Consider the following 20,365-nt stretch of genomic DNA (forward strand, 5'->3'; position numbering starts at 1 on the left):
ACCCTTGAAGTCCGGGTACCATTCTGGTAAACCTACGCTGCACTCCCTCCAAGGCCAATATATCCTTCCTAAGGTGTGGTGCCCAGAACTGCTCACAGTACTCCAGGTGTGGGCTAACCAGGGTTTTGTACAGCTGCAGGGTTTTGGCCTCAGCTGGAGTCTTGTGTACAGTCCTGGGCACCACACTTTAGGAAGGATGTCAAGGCCTTGGAGAGGGTACAGAGGAGGTTGACCAGGATGGTACCATGGATGAGGGACTTCAGTTATGTGGAGAGATTGGAGAAGCTGGGATTGTTCCCCTTAGAGCAGAGAAGGTTAAGAGGAGACCTAATAGAGGTGCTCAAAATGATGAGGGCGTTTTGATCGAGCAAATAGGGAGAAACTGTTCACTCTGGCAAGTGGGTCGGTAACCAAAGGTCACAGATTTAAAATAGTTGCTAAAAGAACTAGAGGGAAATGAAGAGAATTGTTTTCACACAGAGGGTTGTTAAGATCTGGAACACACCATCTGAAAGGATGCTGGAATTAGGTTCCACAGGAACTTTCAAATGGTAATTGGACATGTACTTGAAGAGGACTAGTTTGCAGATAAAGCTGGGGTTTGGAACTAAATTGGACAATTCTTTGAAAAAGCCGGCACAGACACGATAGGCCGAATCACCTCCTTCTGTGCTGTTAGATTCTATGATCAGTGTGAAGACGCTGGTGTCTCGTAATGTTCTTAGAGCTTTTAAAGCTCTTCCCACAGTCAGAACATTTCAAGGGTCTCTCGTCAGTGTGAACTCGCTGGTGTTTCAGCAGGGTGGATGACTGAGTGAATCCTTTCCCACACTTGGAACAGGTGAACGGCCTCTCTCCAGTGTGAACTCGCTGGTGTCTCAGCAGGTGGGATGACTTGAGTGAATCCTTTCCCACACACGGAGCAGGTGAATGGCCTCTCCCCAGTGTGAACTCACTGGTGTCGCTTGAGCTCCTGGGGTTTTTTAAAGCTCTTCCCACAGTCAGAACATTTAAAGGGTCTCTCGTCAGTGTGAACTCGCTGGTGTCTCAGCATGGTGGATGAATCAGTGAATCCCCCCCCACACACAGAGCAGGTGAACGGCCTCTCCCCAGTGTGAACAAGCTGGTGTCTCAGCAGGGTGGATGACTCAGTGAATCCCTTTGCACACACGGAGCAGGTGAATGCCCTCTCCTCAGTGTGAACTCGCTGGTGTGCCTTCAGATCCCCGGAACTTTTAAAGCTCTTACCAGTCAGAACATGTAAATGGCTTCTCATCAGTGTGAACAAGCTGATGTCGCAGCAGATCACCAGAGCCTTTAAAGCTCTTGCCACAGACAGAACAGTTAAATGGTCGCTCATCAGTGTGAACAAGTTGGTGTCCCTTCAGATCCTGGGGGATTTTAAAGCTCTTTTCACAGTCAGAGCATGTAAACGGTCTCTCCCCAGTGTGAGCTCGCTGGTGTTCCTTCAGAGCCTCGGAGCTTTTAAAGTACTTCGCGCACTCAGAACAGTTAAACGGCCTCTCCCCAGTGTGAACAAGCTGGTGTCGCTTCAGATCCTGGGGGCTTTTAAAACTCCTCCCAGTCAGAACATTGAAATGGTCTCTCATCAGTGTGAACTCGCTGGTGTGTCTGCAGGGTGGAAGAATCAGTGAATCCCTTCCCACACATGGAGCAGGTGAATGGCCTCTTCCCAGTGTGAACTCGCTGGTGTGTCAACAGGTGGGATGACTGAATGAATTTTTTCCCATGTTCTGAGCAGGTGAACGGTCTCTCCCCAGTGTGAACTCGCTGGTGTGTTTGCAGGTGGGATGTACAAACAAAACCCTTTCCACACACGGAGCAGGTGAATGGACTGTCCCTGGTGCGACTGCGCCGTTGAACTTCCAATGCAGGCGGAGAACTGAATCTATTCCCGCCATCCCCACCTTTACCCGGTTCAGCCATGATCTCATTGAATGGCGGAGCAGGCTCGAAGGGCCGAATGGCCTACTCCTGCTCCTATCTTCTATGTTTCTATGTTTCTCCCCGGTGTGACGGTGCACGTGTCTCGCCAGTCAGGCGATCGGCTGAATCCACGTCCACACACTGAACACGTGTGCGGTTTGTCCACGCTGTGATCGCTGCTTTCTCCTTCCATGTGCAAAGGCCGATGATATTCAGGTCCTGATGAATCGAACGACTTTGTCTGATCTTGACGTGATGTTTGGTCTGAGCTTCCTGTCTGTAAATGCCCCACTTCTAAAACCCTGTAAAAGGAGTTTAGAAAGGGGTAAGAGGGAGAATGTTGCCTCATGTTCCCCTTTCCCAGCCCAGGGGCAGTGAAGCTGATTTTCAGGCTCCAGCGTGGCCGACACCACGCATGCGCCACATGGCCCGGCCCCTCCTGCTCCTGCCCGCACTGCGCATGCTCAGGATACCACCCCTCCCACAGCCATCGATCACTGTACCGCGCCTGCGCGCTGGCGGCCTGTGCCGGGCTCCGCGGCGGGTGCTGATTCTCGGCCGAGGCCCTGGGCGGCGGACTGCGCATGCTCAGGACACCACCCCTCCCACATCCATCGATCTCTGTACCGCGCATGCGCGCTGGCGGCTGTGCCGGGCTCCGCGGCGGGCGCTGATTCTCGGCCGAGGCCCTGGGCGGCGCACTGCGCATGCTCGGCAAGACCCGCGCCGGACAATGAGCCGCTACCGCGTCTGCGCGGAAGTCCCGCCTGGGGCATTCTGGGGAAGGTCCGGGTCACCGTCCGAGAGCCCGGATGGCCGGCGGAGAGTGAGCTTTCGGAGGTTTGTTTATATCGGGGAGAGAAGTGCGGGCAGGGAGATAAACATAAATAAAATCATCATCATCGGCGACCACTCGAATTCGAGTATGGTATGTCCTTCATCAGTCATCTACTTGTCGGTCTTCAGTTGGCTGTGGAGGCCAATCCGAGATCCACAGACTCTACTACAGTGCGGGCATGTAAGACTATTGGTAGTGACTGGAGTATGGGTCTTCTCAAGTTGTTGTCTCTCCTTACGGCGCTGGCGTTTATCCTCAGCGGCACGCTGGAGATTCTTTTCATGTAGTGCGGCACCGTTGTGGATGCATTTTCTCCAATTGTCTCTGTCCAGTGCGATTACCTCCCAGTTATTAATATCGATATGGAACTTTTTAAGGATTACTTTGATGTTATCTTTGTAACGCTTCTTTTGACCACCAGGAGACCTCTGCCCTTCCTTCAACTGGGAGTACAGAACCTGTTTTGGGAGGCGTGAGTCTGACATGCGAATGACATGTCCAATCCATCAGAGTTGATGCTGCATGATGAGCGTAGTGATGCTGTAGATATTGGCCTCTTCAAGTATACTCCAGTTGGTACGCTTGTCCTCCCAGCTGACCCTCAAGATTTTGCGTAGAGAGCGTTGGTGGTATTGCTCTAAGGCTTTGAGATGTCTACTGTAGGTGGGGTGGCTATGTTAATAAAGGAAGGAATCACTGTAATACAGAGAAATGATATTGGGTCAAAAGATCAGGATAATGAAACAGGTGGAGGTATGGAATAATAAGGGGAAAAAAACACTAGTGGGCGTAGTCTATAGGCCTCCGAACAGTGGCAACTCTGTTGGATGGAGTATCAATCAGGAAATAGTTGAGGCTTGTAATAAGGGAACATCTATAATTATGGGGGATTTTAACTATCATATTAATTGGACAAATCAAATTGGGCAGGGCTGCCTTGAGGATGAGTTCATTGAGTGTATTAGGGATGGGTTTCTTGAGCAGTATGTAACTGAACCGACCAGGGGGCAAGCAACCTTAGATCTGGTCCTGTGTAACGCGACAGGATTAATTAAAAATGTATTCCACTGAGAACAAAAGGGTGTAAAAGAAAAGACAGCCATCCGTGACTAAGTAAAGAAATTAAGGATAGTATTCGACTAAAAACAAGGGCATATAAGGTAACCAAATCTAGTGGGAGGATAGAGGATTGGGAAAACTTTAAAAGACAGCAAAAAATAACAAAAAGATTGATTAAGAAAGGGAAGATAGATTATGAAAGTAAATTAGCAAAAAATATAAAAACAGATAGTAAGAGTTTTTATAGTTATAGAAAAAGGGTGGTTAAAGTAAATGTTGGTCCCTTAGAGGATGAGACCGGGAAATTAATGGTGGGAAATATGGAGATGGCAAAAACATTGAATGAATATTTTGTATCAGTCTTTACAGTAGAAGACACTAAGAATATCCCAACACTGGACAAACAGGGGGCTAAAGGGGGGGAGGAGCTAAACACGATCAAAATCACTAAGGAAGTGGCACTCGGTAAAATAATGGGACTCAAGGCGGATAAATCACCTGGACCTGATGGCTTACATCCTAGGGCCTTGAGGAAAGTGGCGGTAGGGCTTGTGGATGCATTGGTAATTTTCCAAAACTCCCTGGACTCGGCAAAGGTCCCGGCAGACTGGAAAACTGCTAATGTAACACCCTTATTTAAAAAGGGCAGTAGACAGAAGGCTGGAAACTATAGACCGGTTAGCCTAACATCTGTGGTAGGTAAAATTTTGGAGTCCATTATTATGGAGACAGTAACAGGACATTTGGATAATCATAATTTAATAGGACAAAGTCAGCATGGTTTTATGAAGGGGAAGTCATGTTTGACAAATTTGCTGGAGTTCTTTGAGGAAGTAACATATAGGGTGGATAAAGGGCAACCAGTGGACGTAGTGTATTTAAACTTCCAAAAGGCATTTGACAAGGTGCCACACAGAAAATTATTGCTTAAGATAAAAAATCACGGGATTGGGGGTAATATTCTGGCATGGATAGAGGATTGGCTATCTAACAGAAGGCAGAGAGTTGGGATGAATGGTTCATTCTCGGACTGGCAATCAGTAACTAGTGGTGTTCCGCATTGGTCAGTGCTGGGTCCCCAACTCTTTACAATCTATATTAACGATTTGGAGGAGGGGACCGAGTGTAACATATCAAAGTTTGCAGATGATACTAAGATGGGAGGGAAAGTAGTGAGTGAGGAGGACATAAAAAACCTGCAAGGGGACATAGACAGGCTAAATAAGTGGGCAGAGATTTGGCAGATGGAATACAATACTGGAAAGTGTGAGGTTATGCACTTTGGCAGGAAAAATCGTAGAGCAAGTTATTATCTTAATGGCAAGAAACTGGAAAGTACTGAAGTACAAAGGGATCTGGGGGTCCTGGTGCACGAAACTCAATAGGTTAGTATGCAGGTGCAGCAAGTGATTAAGAAGGCCAATGGAATGTTGGCTTTCATTGCTAGGGGGATAGAATATAAAAATAGGGAGGTATTGCTTCAGTTGTACAAGGTATTGGTGAGACCGCACCTGGAATACTGCGTACAGTTTTGGTGTCCATACTTAAGAAAGGACATACTTGCTCTGGAGTCTGTACAAAGAAGGTTCACTCGGTTAATCCCGGGGATGAGGGGATGGACATATGAGGAGAGGTTGAGTAGATTGGGACTCTACTCATTGGAGTTCAGAAGAATGAGAGGCGATCTTAATGAAACATATAAGATTGTGAAGGGGTTGGATCGGGTGGATGCGGGGAGGATGTTCCCGATGATGGGTGAAACTAGAACTAGGGGGCATAGTCTTAGAATAAGGGGCTGCTCTTTCAAAACTGAGATGAGGAGGAACTACTTCACTCAGAGGGTGGTAGGTCCATGGAAAATGCTGCCCCAAAAAGCTGTAGAAGCTACATCATTACATAAATTTAAAACAGAAATAGACAGTTTCCTAGAAGTAAAGGGAATTAAGGGTTACGGGGAGCGGGCAGGAATTTGGACATGAGTCTAGGTTCGGATCGGTCATGGCCCTGTGGGTAGCGGAGCGGGCCCAGGGGCCGTGTAGCCTGATCCTGCTCCTATTTTGGGTGTCTAATTCTGTTAGATTCAGGAGATGGTTCTGTGATAGTGGATTGGCGGTTAGGATCAGATCAGCCATGATCTTATTGAATGGCGGAGCAGGCTCGAGGGGCCGATTGGCCTACTCCTGCTCCTATTTCTTATGTTCTTATGTACGTAGTCCAGGTTTCAGCTCCATATAAAAGGGTGGGAAGGATGATGGCTTTGTATACAAGGATTTTAGTTTGGACTTGGAGGTCATGATTTTCAAAGACTCTCCTCCTCAGTTTAGAAAAGGCTGCACTTGCACAACTCAGGCGGTGATGGATTTCAGAATCAATGTCAGCTTTGGAGGATAAATGGCTACCAAGATATGGAAAGGTGTTGACATTTTCAAGGGTGTTATTATCAATCTTTATAGAGGGAGGAGTTGCAAGCTGATTAGGTGATGGCTGGTGGAGCTCATGGGTTTTCTTTATATTCATGGTGAGGCCCAGAAGTTTGCAGGCTTTGGAAAAAGCATTCAAGGTGTTTTGTAGATCATGCTCGGAAAGAGCTGTGATGGCGTTATCATCTGCATACTGTAACTCCATAATGGTAGTGATGGAGACTTTGCTCTTGGCCTTAAACCTATTGAGATTGAAAAGTCGGCCATCAGTACGGTAAAGGATTTGAATTCCGGTCGGCAGATCATTGCCGATGAGATGGAGGATAACTGAGATGAACACTGCAAAAAGGGTTGGAGCAATGATGCAGCCCTGTTTTACTCCTGTCTCAACTGTAAAGGGCTCTGAAATACACCCCGCTGCTGCTGAGAACTGCTGCGGACATGTTGTCATGTAGCAGCCTCAGAACTAAGATGAATTTATCGGGGCAACCAAGCTTAGATAAGATATGCCATAAAGTCTGGCGGTGGACGGTGTCAAAAGCTTTACTTAAGTCTATGAAAGCTATGAACAGTGGTTGCTTTTGTTCACAGCATTTCTCCTGTAATTGACGTGCTGTAAAGATCATATCAGCTGTTCCTCTGGATGGTCGGAAACCACACTGCGACTCTGGAAGCACCTCCTCAGATAACAGCAAAAGTCTGTTAGCAAGGACACGGGCAAGCACTTTTCCTGTGGAAGAAAGATGGCCGGCGGAGAGTGAGCTTTAGGAGGTTTGTTTATATCGGGGAGAGAAGTGCGGGCAGGGAGATAAACACAAATAAAATACAAACCGGAGCGCCCTCCTGGCACCGAGCGGGGCGAGTGGGAGTGGTATATAGACCCCCAAACAGTAATGGGGAGGTTGGGGATGGCATTAAACAGGAAATTAGAGAAGCGTGCAATAAGGGCACAGCCGTTATCATGGGTGACTTTAATCTACATATAGATTGGGCTAACCAAATTAGTAACAATACTGTGGAGGAGGAATTCCTGGAGTGTATACGGGATGGTTTTCTGGACCAATATGTCGAGGAACCAACTAGAGATCAGGCCATCTTAGACTGGGTATCATGTAATGAGAAAGGATTAATTAGCAATCTTGCTGTGCGAGGCCCCTTGGGGAGGAGCGATCATAATATGATAGAATTCTTCATTAAGATGGAGAGTGAAGTAGTTGAGTCAGAGACTAGGGTCCTGAATTTAAATAAAGGAAACTATGATGGTATGAGGCGCGAGTTGGGTAGGATTGATTGGGGAATGTTACTCAAAGGGTTGACGGTGGATAGGCAATGGCAAACATTCAAAGATCGCATGGATGAACTACAGAATTTGTTCATCCCTGTTTGGCATAAAAATAAAACAAAAAAGGTGACTCAACCGTGGCTAACAAGAGAAATTAGGGATAGCATAAGATCCAAGGAGAGGACATATAAATTGGCCAGAAAAAGCAGTAAACCTGAGGATTGGGAGAAGTTTACGATTCAGCAAAGGAGGACAAAGGGATTAATTAAGAGGGGGAAAATAGAGTATGAGAGTAAGCTTCCAGGGAACATAAAAACTGACTGTAAAAGCTTTTATAGATATGTGAAGAGAATAAGATTGGTGAAGTCAAACGTAGGTCCCTTGCAGTCAGAATCAGGGGAATTTATAATGGGGAACAAAGAAATGGCAGACCAATTAAATACATTCCTGGAATTCCTGGAATGTTTTCGGGACGGTTATCTGGACCAATATGTCGAGGAGCCGACTCGAGATCAGGCCATTTTAGACTGGGTATTGTGCAATGAGAAGGGACTTATCACCAATCTTCTTGTACGAGGCCCCTTGGGTCAGAGCGATCATAATATGATCGAGCTCTCAGTCGAGATGGAGAGTGAGGAAATTGAATCAGAGACTAAGGTCCAGAACTTAAATAAAGGGAATTACGAGGGTATGAGACGGGAATTGGGTAAGATTGATTGGGTGGTGTTTCTGGGGGGATTGACAGTGGATAGACAATGGCAAGCATTCAAAGATAGAATGGAAGAATTCCAGAACATGTTTATACCGGTTTGGCATAAAAATAAACCTAAAAAGGTGACTCAACCGTGGATAACGAGGGAAATTAGGGACAGCATAAAATCAAAAAAAAGGGCATATCAACTGGCAAAAAAAAGCACCAGACCGGAAGATTGGGGGCAGTACAGGATACAGCAGAAGAGGACAAAGGGATTAATCAGGAAGGGGAAAATAGAATACGAAAGTAAACTTGCAGCAAAAATAAAGACAGACTGCAAAAGCTTTTATCGGTATATCAGGAGGAAAAGACTGGTAAAATCCCAAGTCGGTCCCCTGCAGTCCGATTCGGGAGAATATATAATGGAGAATAAGGAAATGGCAGACCAATTAAACTCATACTTTGGTTCTGTATTCACAAAGGAGGACACAAATAACCTCCCAGGAATATCGGCAAACATAGGGACTAATGAGAGGGAGGAGCTGACAGAAATTAGTATCTCTAGGGATATGGTGTTGGGTAAGTTGAGGGGACTGAAGGCCGACAAATCCCCGGGGCCTGATAAACTACATCCTAGGGTACTTAAGGAGGTGGCCCTGGAGATAGCAGATGCTCTAAGGATCATCTTCCGGAACTCCATTGACTCGGGAACAGTACCCGTGGATTGGAGGGTAGCTAATGTTACCCCAATATTTAAAAAGGGGGGTAGAGAGAAAGCAGGGAATTATAGACCAGTAAGCCTTACATCGGTTGTGGGCAAAATGCTAGAGTCCATTATTAAGGATAAAATAGCGGAGCACTTGACAAATGGGGAAAGGATCGGACAGAGTCAACATGGATTTACAAAGGGTAAATCGTGTTTGACTAATCTGCTGGAATTTTTTGAGGAAGTAACTGGTAAAATAGATGGGGGAGAGCCAGTGGATGTGGTGTACCTTGACTTCCAGAAAGCCTTCGATAAGGTTCCACACAAAAGATTGTCATGCAAAATTAAGGCTCATGGGATTGGGGGCAAAGTATTAACGTGGATAGAGAACTGGCTGGCGGATAGAAAACAGAGAGTTGGAATAAACGGCTCGTTTTCAGAGTGGCAGGCAGTGACCAGCGGGGTGCCGCAAGGATCTGTCCTGGGACCCCAGCTGTTCACAATATATATAAATGATCTGGATCAGGGAATTGGATGCAATATTTCCAAATTCGCTGACGACACTAAACTAGGAGGAGGGGTGGGCTCTGATGAGGATGTCAGGAGGCTACAGTGCGATTTGGACAGGTTGGGGGAATGGGCGGATACGTGGCAGATGCACTATAATGTGGATAAATGCGAGGTTATCCACTTTGGGGGTAAAAACAGGAGGGTAGATTATTATCTAAATGGCAATAGATTGGGAGATGGGGAAGTGCAGAGGGACCTGGGTGTTCTTGTGCACCAGTCACTGAAGGAGAGCATGCAGGTGCAACAGGCGATTAAGAAGGCAAATGGTATGTTGGCCTTCATATCAAGAATGTTCGAGTATAGGAATAGGGATACCTTACTACAGCTGTACAAGGTGCTGGTGAGACCGCATCTGGAGTATTGTGTACAGTTTTGGTCGCCCCATCTGCGGAAGGATGTTCTTGCCATGGAAAGAGTGCAACGGCGATTCACCAGGCTGATACCTGGAATGGCGGGAATGACCTACGAAGAGAGATTAAATAGTTTGGGCTTGTACTCACTGGAGTTTGGAAGATTGAGAGGGGATCTCATCGAAACATATAAAATTATGGCAGGCCTGGACAGGCTGAATTCAGAGAGAATGTTTCCAATGGCCAGGGAGCACAGAACCAGGGGCCACAGTCTAAAAATAGCGGGCAAATCATTTAAAACAGAGATGAGGAAGAATTTCTTCACTCAAAGAGTGGTGAGCCTGTGGAATTCCCTGCCACAGAGGGCTGTGAAGGCTAATTCAATAAATATTTTCAAGAGAGAATTGGATATATTTCTGAAGGCTAAGGGGATTAAGGGTTACGGAGAAAAGGCGGGGACGGGGTACTGAACTGGTAAGATCAGCTATGATCTCAGACGAGGATCAGCCATGATCTCATTGAATGGCGGAGCAGGCTCGAAGGGCCGAATGGCCTACTCCTGTTCCTATCTCTATGTTACTATGTTACATACTTTGGTTCTGTCTTCACAAAGGAGGGCACAAATAACCTCCCAGAGATGTCAGGGAACATAGGGTCTAATGAGAGGGAGGAACTGAAAGAAATCAGTATTTGCAGGGAAATGGTGTTAGGGAAATTGATGGGATTGAAAGCCGATAAATCCCCAGGGCCTGATAATCTACATCCTAGGGTACTTAAGGAAGTGGCCCTAGAAATAGTAGATGCATTGCTGGTCATCTTCCAAAATTCGACAGACTCTGGAACAGTTCCCATGGATTGGAGGGTAGCTAATGTTACCCCACTATTCAAAAAAGGTGGTAGAGAGAACACGGGGAATTATAGACCGGTAAGCCTGACACCGGTAGTGGGGAAAATTGCAAGAGTCCATTATAAAAGATGTAATAGCAGAGCACTTGGAAAACAGTGACAGGATCGGACAAAATCAACATGGATTTACAAAAGGTAAATCGTGCTTGACTAATCTACTGGAATTTTTTGAGGATGTAACTGGTAAAATAGATAAGGGAGACCCAGTGGATGTGGTGTATTTGGACTTTCAGAAGGCTGTCGATAAGGTCCCGCATAAGAGATTAGCATGTAAAGTTAAAGCACATGGGATTGGGGGCAAGGTACTGACTTGGATAAAGAACTGGTTGGCAGACAAGAAGCAAAGAGTTGGAATAAAAGGGTCTTTTTCCGAGTGGCAGGCAGTGACTAGTGGGGTACCGCAGGGATCGGTGCTAGGACCCCGGCTATTCACAATATATATTAATGATTTAGACGAGGGAACTAGATGTAATATCTCCAAGTTTGCAGACGACACAAAGCTGGGTGGGCGTGTGTGCTGTGAGGAGGATTCCGAGAAACTCCAGTATGATTTGGACAGGTTGGGTGATTGGGCAGAAGCATGGCAGATGCAGTATAATGTGGATAAATGCGAGGTTATCCACTTTGGTGGCAAAAACAGGAAGGCAGATTATATCTGAATGGCAATAGATTGGGAGAAGGGGAAGTGCAACGAGACCTGGGTGTCCTTGTGCACCAGTCGCTGAAGGTAAGCATGCAGGTGCAGCTGGCGGTTAAGAAGGCAAATGGTATGTTAGCCTTCGTAGCAAGAGGGTTCGCGTACAGGAACAAGGATGTCTTGCTGCAGTTGCACAGGGCCTTGGTGAGACTACACCTTGAGTATTGTGTGCAGTTTTGGTCGCCTTATCTGAGGAAGGATGTTCTTGCCATGGAAGGAGTGCAGCGAAGATTCACCAGACTGATACCTGGGATGGCAGGAATGACTATGAGGAGAGATTGGGTCGATTGGGCTTATACTCGCTGGAGTTTAGAAGAATGAGAGGGGATCTCATTGAAACTTATAAAATTCTAACAGGACGAGACAGACTAGATGCTGGAAGGATGTTCCCAATGGTCGGGGAGTCTAGAACCAGGGGTCACAGTCTAAGGATAAGGGGTAAGCCATTTAGGACAGAGATGAGGAGGGATTTCTTCACCCAGAGAGTGGTGAACCTGTGGAATTCTCTACCACAGAAGGCAGTAGAGGCCAATTCATTAAATATATTCAAGAAGGAGTTAGATATATTTCTTACGGCTAAAGGGATCAAGGGCTATGGAGGGAAGGCAGGGATAGGGTACTGAGTTTGGATGATCAGCCATGATCTCATTCAATGGCAGAGCAGGCTCGAGGGACAGAATGGCCTACTCCTGCTCCTATCGTCTATGTTTCTATGATTGAGCGGCCGCAGCCCGGCGTCTGCTGCAGGAAGCCGGACTGCGCACGTCATCAACTCCAGGGCGAGGACTGACTTGAGCTCCGACCAATAGGGAGAGTGGGCGGATCTTGGAGGACTGAGGTGGCGGCGGGTCCTGCAACCAATCGGGGTGTCCGAGGGGCGGGACCTCTGCCGCCTGGTTCTCCTGCTGCTGAGACCAGTGTCAGGCAGCAGAGGGCGCTCGACTGGGTTTAGGCTCAGGCATGTTGGTGGAGCAGACCAGAGGGAACTTTACTATGTGCCGGGCTTCAGTCCCTCAGCACTGCACTGGAGTGTTTGATGGGACAGTGTAGAGGGAGCTTTACTCTGTATCTACCCTGTGCTGTACCTGCCCTGGGAGTGGTTGATGGGACAGTGTAGAGGGAGCTTTACTCTGTATCTAACCCGTGCTGTACCTGCCCTGGGAGTGTTTGATGGGACAGTGTAGAGGGAGCTTTACTCTGTATCTAACCCGTGCTGTACCTGCTCTGGGAGTGTTTGATGGGACAGTGTAGAGGGAGCTGTACTCTGTATGTAATCCATGCTGTACCTGCCCTGGGAATGTTTGATGGGACAGTGTAGAGGGAGCTTTACTCTGTATCTAACACGTGCTGTACCTGTCCTGGGAGTGTTTGATGGGACAGTAGAGGGAGCTTTATTCTGTATCTACCCTGTGCTGTACCTGCCGTGGGAGTGTTTGATGGGACAGTGTAGAGGGAGCTTTACTCTGTATCTAACCCATGCTGTAGCTACCCTGGGAGTGTTTGATGGGACAGTGTAGAGAGAGCTTTACTGTGTATCTAACCCGTGCCATACCTGCCCCGGGAGTGTTTGATGAGACAGTGTAGAGAGAGCTTTACTCTGTATCTAACCCGTGCTGTACCTGCCTCGGGAGTGTTTGATGAGACAGTGTAGAGGGAGCTTTACTCTGTATCTAACCCGTGCTGTATCTGCCCTGGGAGTGTTTGATGGGACAGTGTAGAGGGAGCTTTACTCTGTATCTAACCCGTGCTGTATCTGCCCTGGGAGTGTTTGATGGGGCAGTGTAGAGGGAGCTTTACTCTGTATCTAACCTGTGCTGTACCTACCCTGGGACTGTTTGATGGGACAGTGTAGAGGGAGCTTTACTCTGTATCTAACCCGGGCTGTACCTGCCCTGGGAGTGTTTGATTGGACAGTGTAGAGGGAGCTTTACTCTGTATCTAACACGTGCTGTACCTGTCCTGGGAGTGTTTGATGGGACAGTAGAGGGAGCTTTACTCTGTATCTAACCTGTGCTGTACCTGCCCTGGGAGTGTTTGATGAGACAGTGTAGAGGGAGCTTTATTCTGTATCTACCCTGTGCTGTACCTGCCGTGGGAGTGGTTGATGGGACAGTGTAGAGGGAGCTTTACTCTGTATCTAACCCGTGCTGTACCTGCTCTGGGAGTGTTTGATGGGACAGTGTAGAGGGAGCTTTACTCTGTATCTAACCCGTGCTGTATCTGCCCTGGGAGTGTTTGATGGGACAGTGTAGAGGGAGCTTTACTCTGTATCTAACCTGTGCTGTACCTACCCTGGGACTGTTTGATGGGACAGTGTAGAGGGAGCTTTACTCTGTATCTAACCCATGCTGTACCTGCCCTGGGAGTGTTTGATTGGACAGTGTAGAGAGAGCTTTACTCTGTATCTAACCCGTGCTGTACCTGGACTGGGAGTGTTTGATGGGGCAGTGTAGAGGAAGCTTTACTCTGTATTTAACCCGTGCTGTACCTGCCCTGGGAGTGTTTGATGGGACAGTGTAGAGGGAGCTTTACTCTGTATCTAACCTGTGCTGTACCTGCCCTGGGAGTGTTTGATTGGACAGTGCAGCAGGAGCTTTACTCTGTATCTAACCCGTGTTGTACCTGCCCTGGGAGTGTTTGATGGGACAGTGTAGAGGGAGCTTTACTCTGTGTCTAACACGTGCTGTACCTGTCCTGGGAGTGTTTGAAGCTGCTGGGTTTAACCCCCAGTACTTCTGAGCCCAGGAGGACCCAACAATTTCCAATGTGAGACTGTCAAGGGAGGTGGATTCTGGGAGAGATTAGGTTGCTAAACAGACACTGTCCGTACAATGTAAAATAATATTGTTTTTGGAGTAAGTATTCCTGTAGAGGCTTTTAATCCATTTTGCATCTGCAGATTTATTTTAATTCATTTCTGGGATGTGGGTGTCACTACCAAGGCCAAGACATGTTACATAGATACACAGGATATACGGCACAGAAACAGGCCATTCGGCCCAACCAGTCCATGCCGGTGGTTATGCTCCACTCGAGCCTCCTCCCGTCTTTCCTCATCTAAATCTATCAGCATAACCCTCCAATACCTTCTCCCTCATATGCGTATCTAACCGCCCCTTTAATGCATCGATATTATTCGCTTCAACCACTCCCTGTGGTAGCGAGTTCCACATTCTCACCACTCTCTGGGTAAAGAAGTTTCTCCTGAATTCCCTATTGGATTTCTTGGTGTCTGTCTTATATTGATGGCCTCTAGTTATGCTCTTCCCCACAAGTGGAAACATTCTCTCTGTATCCACTCTACCAAAACCTTTCATAATTTTAAAGACCTCTATTAGGTCACCCCTCAGCCTTTTTACAAGAAAAGAGACCCAGCCTGTTCATCTTTTCCTGATATGTATACCCTCGCATTTCTGGTATCATCCTTGTAAATCTTCTCTGCACCCTCTCCAGTGCCTCTATATCCTATTTATAATATGGTGACCAGAAGTACTCCAAGTGTGGTCTAGCCAAGGTTCGATACAGGTTTAGCATAACTTCACTACTTTTCAATTCTATCCCTCTAGAAATAAACCCTAGTGCTTAGTTTGCTTTTTTTATGGCCTTGCAAACCTGTGTCGCAACTTTTAGTGATTTGTGTATTTGTACTCCGAGATCCCTTTGTTCCTCTACCCCACCTAGACTCGCAACCTCCAAGTGATAAGTGACCTCCCCATTCTTCCTACCAAAATGTAAAACCTCACATTTATCTGTGTTGAACTTCATTTGCCAATTATATGCTCATTCTGCAAGTTTATTCATGTCCTCCTGTCATTTGTTGCAGAAATCCTCAGTATTGACTAGCCCCCCCCCCCCAATTTGGTGTCATGCGCAAATTTAGAAATTGAGTTTTTGATTCCAAATTCTAAATTGTAATGTAAATTGTGACCAGCAGTGGTCTCAGCACTGATCCTTGTGGAACGCCACTACCCATCATATATTGCCAATCCTCAGGTTCCCATTGAGAAGGTGATGATGGGCCGCCTTCTTCAACCGCTGCAGTCCGTGTGGTGAAAGTACTCCCACAATGCTGTTAGGTAAGGAGTTACATGATTCCCAACCAGGATTGGTGAAGGAACGGCGATATATGTCCAAGTCAGGATGGTGTGTGGCTTGCTGGTAAACTTGGAGGTGATGGTGCTCCCATGCACCGGTTTCCCTTGTCCTTCTAGGTGGTGGAGGTCGTGGGCTTGGGAGGTTCTGTCAAAGTTGCAGATGTATAAAGCCCCTCTCCTTCTCCCCCACCTCTCTCTCTCTTTCCTCCCATAGAGGCCAGAGTCTTGTGTAGGCAGGTTCCCTTCCCTGAAGGACATTTGGATTTCCAGAAGGCATTCGATAAGGTGCCACATAAAAGGTTACTGCACAAGAGCTCACATGGTTGGGGGTAATATATTAGCATGGATGGAGGATTGGCTAACTAACAGAAAAGAGAGAGTCGGGATAAATGGGTCATTTCCCAGTTGGCAAACGGTAACTAGTGGGGCACCACAGGGATCAGTGCTGGGGCCTCAACTATTTACAACTATATTAATGACTTGGATGAAGGGACTGAGTGTAATGTAGCCAAATTTGCTGATGATACAAAGATAGGTGGGAAAGCAAGTTGTGAAGAGGGCACAAAGAATCTGCAAAGGGATAGAGACAGGCTAAGTGAGTGGGCAAACATTTGGCAGATGGAGTATAATGTGGGAAAGTGTGAGGTTATCCACTTTGGTAGGAAAAATAAAAAAGCAAATTATTATTTAAATGGAGAGAGATTACAAAATGCTACAGTACAGAGGGACCTGTGGGTCCTTGTGCATGAAACACAAAAAGTTAGCATGCAGGCACAGCAAGTAATCAGGAAGGCAAATGGAATGTTGGCCTTTATTTCAAGGGGGATGAAGTATAAAAGCAGGGAAGTCCTGCTCTAACAGTACAGGGTATTGGTGAGACCACACCTGGAGTACTGCGTACAGTTTTGGTCTCCGTATTTAAGGAAGGATATACTTGCATTGGAGGCAGTTCAGAGACGATTCACTAGGTTAATTCCTGAGATGAAGGGGTTGACTTATGAAGAAAGGTTGAGCAGATTGGGCCTGTACTCATCGGAGTTTAGAAGAATGAGAGGTGATCTTATTGAAACATAATAAGATACTGAGGGGGCTCGACAAGGTAGATGCAGAGAGGATGTTTCCCCTCGTGGGGAAATCTAGAACTCGGGGGCACAGTTTCAGAATAAGGGGTCATCCATTTAAAACTGAGATGAGGAGGAATTTCTTCTCTCAGAGGGTCGTAAATCTGTGGAGTTCTCTGCCCCAGAGAGCTGTGGAGGCTGGGTCATTGAATATATTTAAGGCGGAGATAGACAGATTTTTGAACAATAAGGGAGTGATGGGTTATGGGGAGTGGGCAGGGAAATGGAGCTGAGCCCAAGATCAGGTCAGCCATGATCTCATTGAATGGCGGAGCAGGCTCGAGGGGCCAAGTGGCCGACTCCTGCTCCTATTTCTTATGTTCTTATTAGTGAACCAGTTGAGTTTTTATGACAATCTGGCAGCTTTCATGGTCACTTGTTTCTGGTGCTGGCCCCACAAATGACCAGATTCATTGAGCACAATTTCACTAACTGCCTTTCCTTTTTTGTGGGTTCTCTCACATGCTTCCTTTTTCCTGTTTTGAATTCATTTTACAGGGTATTAGAAGGGGAGGATTTGCAAACAGGAAGCTCAAACTAAACATCACGTCAAGAGTAACTTGCTTCATCAGGACCTGAATATCATCGGCCTTTGAACATGGAAGCAAAAAGCACCGTTCACAGCGGGGAGAAACCGTACACGTTTTCTGTGTGTGGACGAGGCTTCAGCCAACCCTCCGGCCTATCGAGACACAAGCGCATTCACACCGGGGAGAGGCCGTTCACCTGCTCTGAGTGTGGGAAGGGCTTCACTAATTCATCTCAGCTACTGATACACCAGCGAGTTCACACTGGGGAGAGGCCGTTCACCTGCCCTGTGTGTGAGAAGAGGTTCACTCGTTCATCCCACCTGCAGACACACCAGCTTGTTCACACTGATAAGAGACCCTTTAAATGTTCTGACTGTGAGAAGAGCTTTAAAAGCAAAAAGGATCTGCTGAGACACCAGCGAGTTCACACTGGGGAGAGGCCATTCACCTGCTCCGTGTGTGGGCAGGGATTCACTCAGTCATGCACTCTGCTGACACACCAACGCACACACACTGGGGAGATTCCGTTCACCTGCTCTGTGTGTGGGAAGGGATTCGCTTGTTCATCGTACTTGCTGAGACACCAGCGAGTTCACACTGGGGAGAGGCCGTTCACCTGCTTATTGTGTGGGAAGGGATTCATTCAGTCATCCACCCTGGTGACACACCAGCAAGTTCACACTGGGGAGAGGCCATTCACCTGCTCCGTGTGTGGGAAGGGATTCACTCAGTCATCCAACCTCCTGACACACCAGCGAGTTCACACTGGGGAGAGGCCATTCACCTGCTTGTTGTGTGGGAAGGGATTCACTCAGTCATCCACCCTGGTGACACACCAGCGAGTTCACACTGGGGAGAGGCCATTCACCTGCTCCGTGTGTGGGAAGGGATTCACTCAGTCATCCGACCTCCTGATACACCAGCGTGTTCACACTGGGGAGAGGCCGTTCACCTGCTCTGACTGTGGGAAGGGATTCAGTCGTTCATCCAACCTGCTGACACACCAGCGAGTTCACACCGGGGAAAGGCCGTTCACCTGCTCCGTGTGTGGGAAGGGATTCATTCGTTCATCCCACCTGCTGAGACACCAGCGAGTTCACATGTGCCTGCAGGGGTTGGATTCTGCTGTTATTGCTGCTGTTAATCACATCCAGGACTGAACCATGTTCATTCTGACAGTTTGACTTTGTTTCTGCTGATGTTAATAACTCCTGTAACTGGGCTGGAGTTTAATTTTCTGGTTAGATGTCGGGTAAATCCGCTTTGTTTTAAACACATTGTTGTAGATTTTCATCTTTCCCACCTGAGTGTTTAACATCACCTGGCTGGAGCTCAGAAAGGACAATCTGGGGGAGGATCGTACGGGGGGAACAGAACTTCAGCCTGGACACAGTCCTTCAGGGCCACACTGAGAGGGGCAAACGGCACTTTGGTCTTTCTCGTCTCTCTTCACTGACAGCAAAGTCCATGCGTGGGTTAATCTTGAGGCGTGTGAGAAATGTGTCCCAGCCACTCTCTTCCATGATTCAGAGCTCCTAGGCACGGAACAGAAGGCTCCTTTACAACTGTGTTTAGAGTCAGGAAGAACAACGGTGAATGCTGGAAATGTGCTGTCAAATCAGAGATTGGTGTCAAACTGCGATCTGTTCCTGACTGAAAGTGAAACAGCAGGTTTAAGATTCCAGTCTAAAAATGACTGTGGTAATTATTCTATGAACATTTAACATGTTTGTGTGACAGTCCTGAGTCTACCATTTTAAGGCAGGTTAAAATAAATTGGTTAAAGTCTGAATTAAATAGCAGAGGGAGGAGTTCACAGGAGCCTGTTAACTGCTGGTACAATTATACAACAGACATTTGATCTCCAGGTAAAGAAGGACCTGCAGCGTGTTTCCAGGAATTCCCTGTTTTATTGATGTGTGTGTTAGACACCAGGATAACTAAAAATACACAACCCGGAACAGCCACGGGGGTACGATCCCGACAGTTACTCTGGCATCACTCCCACTGTGGAACTCCACCACTGACCCTGCTGAAGGTTGTAGGCTCAGGGAGTGGGGCCGCCAGGAGTGGGGCCTCTGGGAGTGTAATGTAAGGAAGCTGGGCTTCAGTGTCCTGACAAATGCATGGCAAGGAACCAGAGGAATCCTTACTGAGGAACTGTCTGGGGTTTTACTGGCCAGCGTAGGTCTAGGCGTGAATGATGTCTAACTCCCTGAACTGTCTTACATTGAACCCAGTTCAGATCAAGATGAGTTCAGTTTATAGGAGAATAGAGACAAATATCACCCAGAATTGAGGGAGTCAAAAGCAGCCATTAGAGAAGCTAAGAGATCTTTTGGAAGATGGTGTACAATTGTGGTAATAATAAAAGCTTTTCCAGCTACGTCAGGAGTCAGAAGACATAGTTACACAGAGTTACATAGAATTACAGAGTCTACAGCACAGGAACAGGCCATTCGGCCCAACTGGTCAATGCCGGTGTTTCTGCTCCACACGAGTCTCCTCCCACCACTCTTCATCTAACCCTATTAGCATATCCTTCTATTCCTTTCTCCCTCATGGGCTTATCTACCTTCCCCATGAATGTATCTGTGCTATTCGCCTCAACTACTCCTTGTGGTAGCACGTTCCACATTCTTACCTCTCTTTGGGTAAAGAAGTTTCTCCTGAATTCCCCATTGGATTTATTAGAGACTGTGTTATATTTATGACCTGTAGTTTTGGACTCCCCCACACGTGGAAACATTTTCTCCAGGTCCACCCTCTATAACCTTTTCATAATCTTAAAGACCTCGATCAGGTCACCCATCGACCTCTTTATTCTAGAGAAAAGAGCCCCAGCCTGTTCAGCCTTTCCTGATAAGTATATCCTCTCAGTTCTAGGATCATCCTTGCAAAGCCTTTTTCCACCTTCTCCAGTGCCTCTATATCCTTTTTATAATATGGAGACCAGAACTGTTCACTGTACACCAAGTGTGGTCTAACCAATGTCCTATACAAGTTTAACATAACTTTTCTGCTTTTCAATTCTATCCCTCTAGAAATGATCCCCAGTCCATTGTTTGCTCCTGTTTTGGCCTCATTAACCTGCATCGCTACTTTTAGTGATTTGTGTATCTGGACCCCGAGATCCCTTTACATAAGAACA

General features: G+C 47.0%; 1 protein-coding gene across 2 annotated transcripts; it reads left to right on the plus strand.

Moving 5' to 3' along the window:
- Positions 1-2,642: 2,642 nt before the first annotated feature.
- LOC147119127 (uncharacterized) lies at positions 2,643-19,027 on the plus strand. Of its 2 annotated transcripts, none has more exons than XM_085984853.1 (2): positions 2,643-2,875; positions 17,183-19,027. In XM_085984853.1, exon 2 carries the CDS (start codon positions 17,283-17,285, stop codon positions 18,372-18,374), a length of 1,092 nt encoding a protein of 363 aa, XP_085840979.1. In that variant the 5' UTR covers positions 2,643-2,875; positions 17,183-17,282; the 3' UTR covers positions 18,375-19,027. The 2 variants fall into 2 exon arrangements, with proteins under 2 accessions (XP_085840979.1, XP_085840980.1); XM_085984854.1 differs by having other exon boundaries at positions 2,643-2,787.
- The last annotated feature ends 1,338 nt before the right edge of the window (positions 19,028-20,365 follow it).

This window comes from Somniosus microcephalus, chromosome 4, assembly GCF_052327205.1.
Source record: "Somniosus microcephalus isolate GS21.2 chromosome 4, FLI_Smic_1.0, whole genome shotgun sequence".
NCBI classification, from domain to species: Eukaryota; Metazoa; Chordata; class Chondrichthyes; order Squaliformes; family Somniosidae; genus Somniosus; species Somniosus microcephalus.

Bases quoted from the DNA above. Each gene is read 5' to 3' on its own strand.
- LOC147119127 (XM_085984853.1), top strand. From the start codon at position 17,283: ATGGAAGCAAAAAGCACCGTTCACAGCGGGGAGAAACCGTACACGTTT.